At 37.2% G+C, this 12,293-nt stretch overlaps 1 protein-coding gene across 1 annotated transcript in view; it reads right to left on the reverse strand.

Moving 5' to 3' along the window:
- ITFG1 (integrin alpha FG-GAP repeat containing 1) overlaps positions 1-12,293 on the reverse strand; it is a 412,834-nt gene that overhangs the window by 154,731 nt on the left and 245,810 nt on the right. Inside the window, exons 9-10 of the mRNA XM_007946857.2 lie at positions 7,383-7,477; positions 2,617-2,789 (exon numbers count right to left, since the gene is read on the reverse strand). Of these exons, the coding sequence (XP_007945048.1) occupies positions 2,617-2,789; positions 7,383-7,477 (268 nt within the window). The remainder of the gene's footprint in view (positions 1-2,616; positions 2,790-7,382; positions 7,478-12,293) is intronic.

Here is a 12,293-nt window from a genome sequence, read left to right on the forward strand (position 1 = left end):
GATTGTGGGGCTGGTGCGGGATCGGGCAGTGTTTCGTTCTGCTGTGCATGGGGTCGCTATGAGTCGGAAACGACTCGACGGCACTTAACAACAACAACAAAGCAACATAACTATATACAGAGCATGACAGTAAACCCAGGCAACTGAGCAGCAATGAGGCAGGCACAGGGGGCAAAATAAACCCCCCTGAGTTTTCAGTCTGTGGTGGCATAGATGTAAAACTATCGGTCTCTGACCGTGTCATTAAGAGTCACTTGCTACATCTATAACATGGCAGTAGTAGAGATTTCTTTCATGCAAAATGATTTTAAAGGCAACACATGACAAATTAGGCTTTTAGTATAAAATAAAAAATGAATAGAAATCTAAACAAACAGAATACCTCTCTCAAAACAAAAAACCACAAAACAAATGAATAAACCATAGTATCAGAATTTCTTTTCACAAAATACAAGTTGTAGATTTTAATTTCATCTGCATAATTAATGTATACTTGATTTTCAAAACCTGTAGGAAAAAGGCAACAGAATTATCCACAAAATAACCTTTCAGATTAGAAATATCAACCCTGCACTAATTCTCAACAATACCGAAGTCTTAAACTCAGATGAAAATTATCAACTCCTTTTTCAACAAAAGTGAATTTATGTAGGCAAGGGTTATAATGTATGTCATGTCTTTTTTTCCTTCTGTTTTTTATTATGTTTGAATTCCCCTAGACATAGACATCTCCCTTTCAAGTATACAGCTATTTTCATCTAGTGATTTAACTAACAATCAGATGTACTGAAATCTATCCTTCAATTCTCATCTTTACCCAAAGCACAAAAAAGAAACTCGGTTTTAAACGGTTACTCTTATAAAAGCATCAAGAGCCTATGGCTATCTTTTGTACTTAAGTTCCTGTAGAGCTATAGTGTTCACTGCTGAATTAGCTGTTGATACCATAATTTTTATTGAAAGTAAAGGAACTTAAAGTATTTCAAAGTTTTAAGAGAAAATTTTGATAAAGAACTTACATAACAAAAATATAAATTGTTTGGAAGTTGATTTTAGGATGAGTAATCTAAGTTTAAATGACTCTAAGATATGATTTCTTACTCTTTCAAATGGCAGTTAAGCACTTGGGTGCTAATCCAAAATGTTAGGGGTTTGAATCCATCCATCACGGGAGAAAGATGATGCAGTTTATTTCTGTAAAGACTATACAGCCTTGGAAATGCTATAAAATATAAATTCTACTCTGTTCTACAGGTGCAGTAGGAGTTGGAACTGACTGGATAGTAATGGGTTTAATGTCCAGAATAAAGCTTTTACATTTGTTTGTTTTATATGCCACCATATGTTTAAAAAAGAGTAATCACTTTCATTTCAGAAGTTTCTTTGGTTACATCAGATCTGATCCACACCCAAATCATGAGTGTATATTAACTGCATTACGGAGCATGATGACAGTATCTCTGGAAAATTCTACAACCAGAACTTTGATTTCAAATCAAAGACTTTAGAAGAAGTCAAGTACAGACTCTCGTTTCTACAAATTTCTTAGGGAAGCTCACTAATAATACATGTTTCTGTAAAAATCAGATCTCTAGACAACTTGTTTGGTAGTAAAAGCAACAGTCTGATTTTTTTTTCCCTCCCAAGGATGCTGCAGCTTATCATAAGCCTGGTAGTGAATGTGGAGCTGAATCACTGCTAATTCTAGAGTCAACAAACAAATGTTGCTCAGAAGTCAAATGATTGATAGCTAAATGATGCAGGAGGAAAGAATGAATAAGGGCCAGGAAATGGTTCTAATCATAAAATGAACAAAATAATAATCTACCAGAATTTAGGAATAATGATATTATGGAATTTGCTAAGATTCAAGCTAATTCTGAGTTTAAGTATACTAATTTATCTACTGGTATTTCTACTTTAAATGCATTTTTTAATAAAAGGTAGCTGCAGCATTCAAACTCAATTCAAATTAAATTAACATTAATTTGGTAAATAGTCAATTTGGAATTTTCAATGCCATTACAATACATATACTTAAGCATCTTAGTATCTCATTAAGTTCTTCATTTGTTTTTACCACATTTAATCTTCATGGTAACTCCATGGCAGAGGTTTAGTTATGACTCTCATTTCACAAATAGAGGAGTTCAGGTAGTCTGCCCAAAGTCACAAAGTTGTAAGTGGCTGGACTGAGACCGAAGTTCATCTGGTCTTAAAGTCTATCTGATCTTAAAGACCCAAGGTCTTAACCATGGTAGTTGTCAGTCTCCAAATGTGACTGATCATTTGATATGTCATCTTACTACTTAATGAAGTGACCTGTAAAGATCATGTTTTGATGAATGAAAACTAAGCTTTTTACTTTATATTTTTCAGTTCTATACAGAACTGAATGTTTTATATAGAACAAATATGTGAAAAAGAACAGGTGTTTTAAGCAGCAGTGAGAAGCTCAGGGACCATGTAAAGAAATAGGGAACATGCAAAGAAATTTAGGTCGGTTTGAATCACAAACCTTTCAGCTAACTGTCAAGTGCTACACCGCCTGCACCTCCCAGGTACCCATAGTGAGGATACTTTACAAATATTTCTCACTTGATTTAACTTTCATACCTTCCAGATGTATTCTTCAGTATGGCAAGAGCATCTGGATAGCCATCCATGTTGTAGTCTCCAATATGAAGGGTAATCGGAAGTGGTATTTCCGTTGGTCGTTGTTCATGCACAAATGGTACAAAGCCCCAGAGTGTGCCCTTATTGCTGAAATTCTGTAGCACTGGGATCCACTGTGGTTTAAAGAGAAAAAGATTATAGAGTTATTTTAGGAAAAAAAGTCATCACTTGCAAAACAAATGTATGTTTCATTAAAAAGGTTGTTTTCACTGTTAATTTCTTTCTACATAGATAAAAATTCCCAAGTTAAGCATAATTTTATTTAACTTCTTTATCTCTACAATATATGTATCATAATTTACTCTGGAGAATAGCTGACTGATACTCTGGATGATAAAGGGAGTCTTTTTTTTTTAAATTTATTATCAATCATCTTTGGCTGAATTGGCACACAGAGCTTTAGAAGGCTTTTCACAGAATCACAAAATCTTAGGGTTGTTCTGGTATTAATGACCGTGTAGGTGAACTGCCCAACTTAAAATCTATATTGGATGAAAATATAACCTCAAATGAATACTTTAAAAACTAAAGCAAACTGTAATATCATCTAATTCTTATGTCTTTTCAGGAAGACCAATTTAGGAAGAAAATTAAAACAGGACCAAGCCTCCCTTTTTCTGCTGTGCCTTCTATATGGGAAGATGACTTTAGCCATCATCCTCAGAGCCAAGGAGCTCTGGGGCCTTCCAGACAGGCCTTAAAACTGTTTAAAGTTTCTACCTGCAATTGATAGGGACAATGCAGCCCAGGAGAATGAGCTCTGCCACCGTAGTGGCTAGAAGCTAAATATATAGAAAATTTCTTTATTTCCATATTGATCATAATGGAGAGAACAAAGAGATTCAGCTGATCTTGAAATGAGCTTCTGAAAACCTTTCTTCTGATGGCCCAAATCTTCACTTTTTAGTAACATAATACAATAAAAAATCTAAAGAATAGAAAACATGCCATTAAAATGATAGACGTGCCTATAATTAGCTGAGTGTATGAATGCTGCCACATAATCTGGAAATGTCCAAACAGAAGCAGGTACAGCTGACCTGAAATGGCTGGAGGCCAAATATGTCTACAGATGTTCTTATAAGCAGGTGACTCATTCATATGGCTCTAAGCCAAACTATATTAAAAATGGCTTCCCGAAAAGGGTTCAGTACACAAGGTACCCTCGACATTTTATAGGCTATCCAAAGAAAGCATACTGTGCTATGGAAAAATAACTTTATTTGCGGGAACTGAATTGTTCTAAAAATTGGTATTCTCCTTTAATCAATTTTTCAGTATTTCATAAAGCTAAAAGATATTATTTTATATATCATCCTATTGTTTAAATATTTCATTTGACTTTGAAAATAATTGTTGGTTTTATTTTGGAAGAAGACAGGAAATTTCACAAAACGCTAAGTTATCACAGATTTTTGAAGATGTTGACAATTTATTAATGATAAACCACATTAGACATGGTATTCCTTTTTATGTAGATGTATCAAGGCCTAAAAAGTAGAAAGATTTTCCACTTAACGTCACATCCTTAACAATTACCAAAGAGCTGTGACATTTATCTTCCCAGAAAGAGATGAGTGTATGTGAAATATGCTTATAGTAGCCTGTCACTTAAAGACAGGCTATAATTATTAGATTTACTTATATCTATGAACCAATGATGAAGTGTTACTTGACCTAACACTATTTTAAGTGATTCAAACTTAAAAAGAGTTCAGGATAATAAAACTTACACATGTGAAGTGCTTTTAGAATGCTGACTGTATGAAGATTTATTTTCTTTACTCTTTAATATAAAATATGAGGTTCCTTACCTTCAAGGGCTATCAAAGTCAACACGTTATTCTAGCATTTATTATTCCAAAAAAGAAAATAAAACTGATGGATGCTATATTACTGGTTTCTTTTCAGGTGCTACAGAAATGGAAAAATTCTCAATGTCATAACCTATCACTCCCACATTAATCCTCTGTTGTGACTATCAGATTCTGAATTGTCTACACACAAGCTATAGGTAAAAAGTCAGCATGAGAAAATGAAATAGATCTGTTGTTGTTTGTGTTGTTATGTGCCGTCGAGTCCTCGAGTCGGACCCAACCCATAGCAACCCCTCCTTGGGTTTCTGAGACAGTACCACTATGGAAGTAGATCTAGATACCAGAAATATAAACAAGATCAGCCTTGAAAATAGATATGATGGTCAAAACTCTTCACTAAAGTATGTTTTACCATATTCCCAGTATATAAGATACTAATAGATTATTTCATTATCGAATTCAGAATGAATATTCTCCACCAGAAACTTTTATAACAGTGCTTTCCCCCTCATTAAACCAATAAGAAAAATAGATTTAAATGTATTTCATTAAGTTAAAATGAGTGAGTCAATGATTCAATTTTGGGTTTCTGTTCTGATTCTTGGGAGCTCTGGTGGTACCAGTGGCATTTGACTGCTAACCAGAAGGCTAGCTGTTCAAACCCACCAGCCACTCCTCAGAAGGGAGACGGGGCACTCTACTTTCGCAGAGAGACCACCTCAGAAACCCAAGGATGGGTAACTATGACTTGGAATTGACTTGATGGCAGTGAGTGAATGAGTTCTGATTCTTAAGATATCTTTTCTAAATTCTGAAGACTGTTTTCAAACATATAACTCTGTTTAAATTAGAAACAACAAGTTGACAGCATAGGTAGCCAAGAAGGGATGTTCCCTATGAAGTCTAGGAAATATTTAGAAACTAAGGGGATGCCTAAATTCCAGCAGAACTAATATAAATGAGAACTTTTGATTTTCTTACTCTTAGCAAGCTAGAGTACCTTGGGAATACAAGTTTTTTTTTTTTTTTTTTGGTAACATATAATATATACTGTACAGAGATCAATTTGGTCCTGTCTTTGGTTTCTGAGAGGTAATCTCTGGAATTTCCTGAGTGACTAAGGAGGCCCAGAGATTATACCAGATGATTTGTGCTAATGCACCTGGCCTGGTATCAGCTGACCTCAGGGAGGGAGGAGAACATGATTCAATCATTCATATGCAGTAAGGTCTCAATCATGAAGCCAGTAAAGGCTGTAAACATGGAAGTTCCAGGAACTTCCTGGTTGGTAAAAGACATCAATACACATGGGAGGTTAGCATGCCCTTTTTGGGACAAGGAAGCTCTGCGTTGTGAACCATCTTGGACCTTACTCCATGTGTCTCTTCTTTAGGCTGATACTTTTGCTATAATAAATCTGTAATTTTAAGTATAGTGCTTTCTGTAAGTTCTATGAATCATTATAGCAAATTGTCAAACCTAAAGCAGTATTGGGAGCTAGCAGGTAGAAGTGAGGGAGCCTATGGGAGGCCCCTATGCTTGCAGCTGGCATTCTACAGGGATAGTGGGAAAACCTTGAATTTGTGGCCAGCATGTCAGAAATAAGGGATTTGTGTGGATTCCTAAGCTTCAGCCCGCTATGTCTGCCTATTTGGTAGTCTGAAGGATGGTATCCTTTTAACTTGTGAGATCTGACCTAGCTCTGAGTGACTAGGATCAGAGAGAGAAACTGCTGTGTGGGTGGTATCAGAGACAACTGAAAAGGGAGAAAGTGGAGTTTGATTAATCATCGCATTTTGAGAATTAGATTTATATCAATTTATATCTAAGAACAGACCAAAACACAAAATGTGAATTTGACAAAATATCACTATTTCAATTTCATGAGAAGTCAATGAAAACACAAATAAAAATAATAACAACCCCCAAAATAAAACAAAAATAAAGGGCTCTTATCAGGGATTTAAAAGGAGTTCTGGTGATGTAGTGCTTATGGAACTTGACTACTAACCAAAAGGCTGGTGGTTCAAATCCATCAGCTGCTCCGCAGAAGGAAGACGGGGCAATCTACTTTTGTAAAGATTTACCACCTTGGAAACCCAATGGGGGTCGCTATGAGTTGGAACTGACTTGATGGCATGAGTTTAGTTTTTTGGTTTACCAAGGATTTATTGTAGAAAATAACTCTCAGGATATATCTTATTATTATCATATTTCATCTCTAAATTTACTTTTTCTAGCTACAAGAATAATTTTTATAATGTCTCATAATCATGAAGCAGATTCAATTGTTGTTATGTGCCATTGAGTTGGACCCGACTCATAGCGACCCCTCCTTGTGTTTGAACCACCAGCCTTCTGGTTAGCAGTCAAGTGCCTTAGGCACTATGCTACCAGAGCTTTGGCAGATTCAATTAGACTTGATATTTCACATTTTAGAAAGTATTTTTTTTTGGGTATATTTTAAATTTCTTTGGTTCTATAAACTACTAAATTTTATTTTAGTTAAATGTTTAGGTAAAATAAACCAGAATATTTATTAAATTAAAAAGCACTGTTTAATGAGAATCTACCATAAAGCTCAGATGCAAAGTGCTTTAGTAAGTGGGGAATTCTAAAATACTCAGAAGTTATTTCTCACATTTTTGTCCCAAGAGGAATAAAATGCCGGTCTTCAAAAGTCAGAAAACAATCCTACTTATGCATTTTTCTAATACAAGAATGAAAAAATAATTCAACTCTGGAAAACATTTTTAAAACTGTGTTTCTTAGGAATTAAAATTAAACAGTGCTGGATATATTAAGTGCTTTCATGATACTTGGTAAGGAAGGAGCTGAGTAAGTGTTAGTAGTATTTGGGGAAAAAAATACACAAACATGCTGATATACCTGCTTTTTTCCAGATTTTGCTAAGTAGATAATGCTTTTCTGGCAATCTTTATCTTCACAGCCTGGCAGTAAGAGATCTGTGTGTCCATCCCCATCTGCCAAAAGAAATTCCAAAAGTTCATTAACAGCCACAAAATAAAGTGCTCTTGTTTGGCAGATTAAATTTCCTATTTGTTCAACATTTACATCAGTCTGGAGAAAACCGACAAACTCAACACACAGTGTGGTGGTTATTTTTTTGTGTCAGCTTGGCTGGGCCTGGTTGAGTGACTGGGCAGCTGGATGTAGGATTCCTCATGACAAGACTGGTAATCAACTCCATGGTGGAATCTACTGGGAGCAGCTGAGTAGCTGCTTTTTGGTATGTGATCTGCTTCCTCTATATAAGAAGAAACTTTGAGAACGGTCTCTAGCCTATGGCACGCTTGGACCCTGCATGTAGCGGTGTCATTGCTTAGCAGCCTGTTATGCTCTGCCAACCTTGGGACTTACAATGGACTTAAGTTAATGGCCTGTCATGTGGTTTGGTAACAACAGGACGGTGCCTTTTTACTTGTCAGCCTTGGGGCTTCTCAGCCTCAGCAGCCAGCAGCTGTCTGAGTGAAGAAACACTTCTAGCTCCCGTGGGCCAGGAGCAGGAGGCAAAGCTGGACCCCAAGGTTGAGGGGCTTTCACCCAGCCCCTAGAGCCTGGCATTTGAACTTGGACTTAAAGCCTCCAAATTATAAGAATAAACTCCTGTTTGTTAAGGCCATCCTATTTGTGGTATATTTCTCGTGAGAGCAGCACTAGGTAACCAGAACATTTGGCTTTGTAATGAATGTGATTCAGTTTTTAAAAATTTACTTTCGCACTTACTATCTGGACTGTACCTTGCTTTAAATCACACATTTTTCTGTGGTTGAATGTTTACCCAACATCATAAAAAGAACCTCTTTTCAGGTTTTAATGCTGAAATAATAAAGTTTAAGAAATGTGACTTGTGATTTATTTACATAATTATCCTCGCTATGACAGGAGAAAAGCATGCCATTATTACACAGGCTATATTAAATGTGAAGCTTCTATCTTTATACATAACTTGCGCTAAGTGTCTTTTATACAATATAAACTGAACACTACCAATAAATGGTTATCTATATAAAAGCAAATGAAAGGAATTCAGACGCCCTTTCCAATGACTGTTTTTTTTTTCTTAAGGTGCACCCTATTTCACAAACCCCTGTGGAGGGGGGGTTACTGAGGAACATGAAGTCAGGCCTCTAGCACATCCTCCAGTCTACTGCTTCCTTCCCCACTCCCCACCCCCAATCTAGAGGGGTTTGCAAATTTTGATGTCCTAGAATTAAATCTAGGAGCTCTGGTAGCATAGTGGCTAAGGCACTTGACTGCTAACCAGAAGGCTGGCGGTTCAAACCCACCAGCCACTCCTCGGAAGGAAGATGGAGCAATCTACTTCCGTAGTGATACTGCCTCGGAAACCCAAGGAGGGGTCGCTATGAGTCGGATCCAACTTGATGGCAAAATAACAATAACAACAACAGAATTAAATCTGTTTACAGGGATATTCACAATGGAGTAGTCACCTAGGTTTTCAATTTGAGACCTGACTTTGTGTTGCTGTAATCTTTGATTTAGTTGCTATAGTTTAACTTATGTATATTTATATGTGTATGGATATATTTCACTTGTGCCCAAGGTAGTGCTACACTTGGAAGGAGACAAAAGGGTCAACAATGAACAACTATCCTTCTGGTACAGATTTACATACTAAGAGAGCTGTATAATTATAATAAGCCTATGAAATCTGCAGTGACTTATTCAAAAGGGAAAAAAATAACAGAATTTTAGCCTGAGTGGGAGGAAACACTAGCCAGTGGAAGCTGACCTCACTAAAGTAATAGTCACAGCATAATGGGAAATTTATTTCATTCTTTTAATTACCTGTATTCTTCATTATTATATTATCACTTGTGAGAATAAATCCTTACTTAGAGTAGAACAACATGAAATCAAGTAGTTGAATGAATTGGCAAATATAGAGAACATGTTCAATTTGACAGCATATGGACTTGGAATAGTGAGAATTCAAGAAATTGAGATAGAGGATGTAACCTCAGGCAGGAAGATTTGGAAAGGAGAAGGCTTCATATTAAAGGGAATACATACTTATCACAGTTTTTTAAATTTGATTTTAAATTGTGATTTGGGTGAAGGTTTACAGAGCAAATTCACTTTCCATACAGTGGTTCACATAATATTTTGTCTCATGACATTGACCACAGTTTACCACAATGCAACAGCTCCCCTCCCACTTCCTCCCCATAGTTACCTCTGCCCAGTGTCCATCCCTCCATACACTTAAGCCTTCTGAGAGTCTAATTTCCAGCACAAAGGAAGTTTCCTTTCTTCTAAAGAAAACAAACTTTTCAATCTTACATGTTTCACTTTTCTGGATGTGTTTTTTTTTTTTTGTTGTTGTTGTTAAGTAATTTCAAATGTAAAGAAGTTACAGTAACAAAAATAGTACAAGGAACCCTGAGTGCTTTTAACACAGATTTGCATATTATTAACTTTACCTCTTTTGTTTTACCATTTGTACTATTTTTTTTTTCTGAACTACTTTTTTCCCCCCTGAAACATGCATGAAATTTTATACAATTTGGCCCTTTTTCCCAAATACTTCCATGTGTATTTTCTAAGAAAAGGTATTGTCTCTTACATGACTGGAATTCAGCTGTCAAGTCAAATTCACACTGATATAATACTTCCTCTAATATACTGTCCATATTCCAATTTTATCAGTTGATGTAATAATGTCCTTAAAAGCAAATGATCCAGCCTAGGGGTAGGGATTGCATCTATTTATTTTTAGTCTTCTTAATCTGGAATAGCTGTCTCTGTGTTTTATAAGCTGCATGTTTTCTTACCTCATGCGGTGGTTATGTTTGTGTGTCAACTGGCTGGGCCTAGTTGAGTGGCTGGGCAGCTGGTGGTAGTTATTCCCCATGATGTGACTGGCAATCAACTCCATGGGGGGATCTACCACAAGCAGCTGAGCAGTTGCCTTTGGGATGTGGTCTGCTTCCTGTATATAAGGAGAAACCTTTGGGATAGTCTCTAGTTTATGGCACGCTTGGACCCTGCATGTAGCCATGTCGTTCAGCAGCCTGCCATGCTCTGCCGATGTTGGGACTTACAATGGACTTAAATTAATGGCCTAACATCGGGACTGTGCCTTTTTACTTGTCAACTTGGGTTTGTCAGCCTTAGCAGCCAGCAGCTGTCTGAGTGAAGAAAGACCTCTAGCTCCAGTGGGCCGGGAGCAGGAGGCAGAGCTGGACCCCAAGGTTGAGGGGCTTTCACCCAGCCCTTAGAAGCCTGGCACTTTGAACTTGGACTTAAAGCCTCCAAATTATGAGAGAATAAACTCCTGTTTGTTAAGGCCATCCCATTTATGGTATATTCTGTCGGAGTGGCACTAAGTAACCAGAACAACTCATATTATAAGAATCTTTTACCTTTTAGTATTCTTTATGTGAGGAATAGAGCAGCTTTCAGAAAAACAGGTTTCATGTGGGAAAAATCAGGAACCATGGCAGAATGCTGTTGTTGTTGTTGTTAGGTGCCATAGAGTCATCTCCGACTCATAGTGACCTTAAGTACAACAGAATGAAACATTGCCTGGTCCTTGTCAGACTCATGATCCCCACTATATCTGAGCCCATCATTGCAGCCACTGTGTCAATCCATTTCATTGAGGGTCTTCCCCTTTTCAGTCAACCCTCCACTTTACCAAGCCTGATATCCTTCTCCAGGGAATGGTCCCTTCCATCAACATGACCAAAGTAGGTGAGAAGAAGTCTGGCCATTCTCACCTCCAAGAAGCATTCCGGCTGTACTTCCTGCAGGACAGATTTGTTCTTTTAGCAGTCCATGGTACTCTCAGTATGCTTCGCCCACACAACTCAAAAGCATCAACTTTTCTTTGGTCTTCTTTATTCACTGTCCAGCTCTCACATACATATGAGGAGATTGAAAATACCATGGGTTAGGTGCACCTTAGTCCTCCAGGAGACATCTTTGCTTTTCAGCAGTTGAAAGAATTAGTTTAAGCAATTTCTCTTAGAAATTACTGTGACTTTGTGAGTAGACTAAGAAGGAAATCATGCTGGTAGAAGTGCCAGTTTGTGATCTTAGCACATAGTTCTTAAAGATTTTGTCCCAGGAATTTTTAACATCGGAGTTCCTTCTACTCAGGACTCCAGAACAGTACACCTTTCAAATTTTCTTGAATGCGGAAATCTCTTCTTCAAGACTCAACAGAATTTCCTAATAGAACAAAGGGCATTTTGATTAACTTAGAAACTGCAGTGGAAAAGTTGATCTTTTGCATGGCTGATCACCAGGGACTAAAGAGCCTGTTGAAACATGCTAACTTCGGCTTGATGTGAATCTTGGCTAAATTTCCACTGAAACATGTAAATAATTTTACTGAAAAATTTTAGCAATTCAGAACTGATTTTTGAGAAACTTTCTAATTTTAAAACTAAGAGGAAACTCACCTCCCATCCACTTTGTTGTTGTGTACTGTTGAGTTGTCTCCAACTCATAGTGACCTTACATACAACAGAATGAACACTGCCCAGTCCTGTGCTAGCCTCATGATCCCTACTATACACAAGCCCATCACTGCAGTGACTGTGTCAATCCATCTTGTTGAGGGCCTTCCCCTCTTTCGTTGACCCTCCACTTTACCAAGCATGATACCTTCTCCAGAGAATGAATGGTCCCTTCTAAAAACAAGACCAAAGTAGATGAGACGAAGTCTGGCCATTCTCCCTTCCAAGGTGCATTCCGGCTGCACTTCGTCCAGGAAAGATCTGTTAGTTCTTTTAGCAGTCCACGGTA

The sequence above is a fragment of the Orycteropus afer genome, unplaced genomic scaffold, assembly GCF_000298275.1.
Source record: "Orycteropus afer afer isolate SDZICR_OR568_19922 unplaced genomic scaffold, OryAfe1.0 scaffold00009, whole genome shotgun sequence".
Taxonomy (NCBI): Eukaryota; Metazoa; Chordata; class Mammalia; order Tubulidentata; family Orycteropodidae; genus Orycteropus; species Orycteropus afer.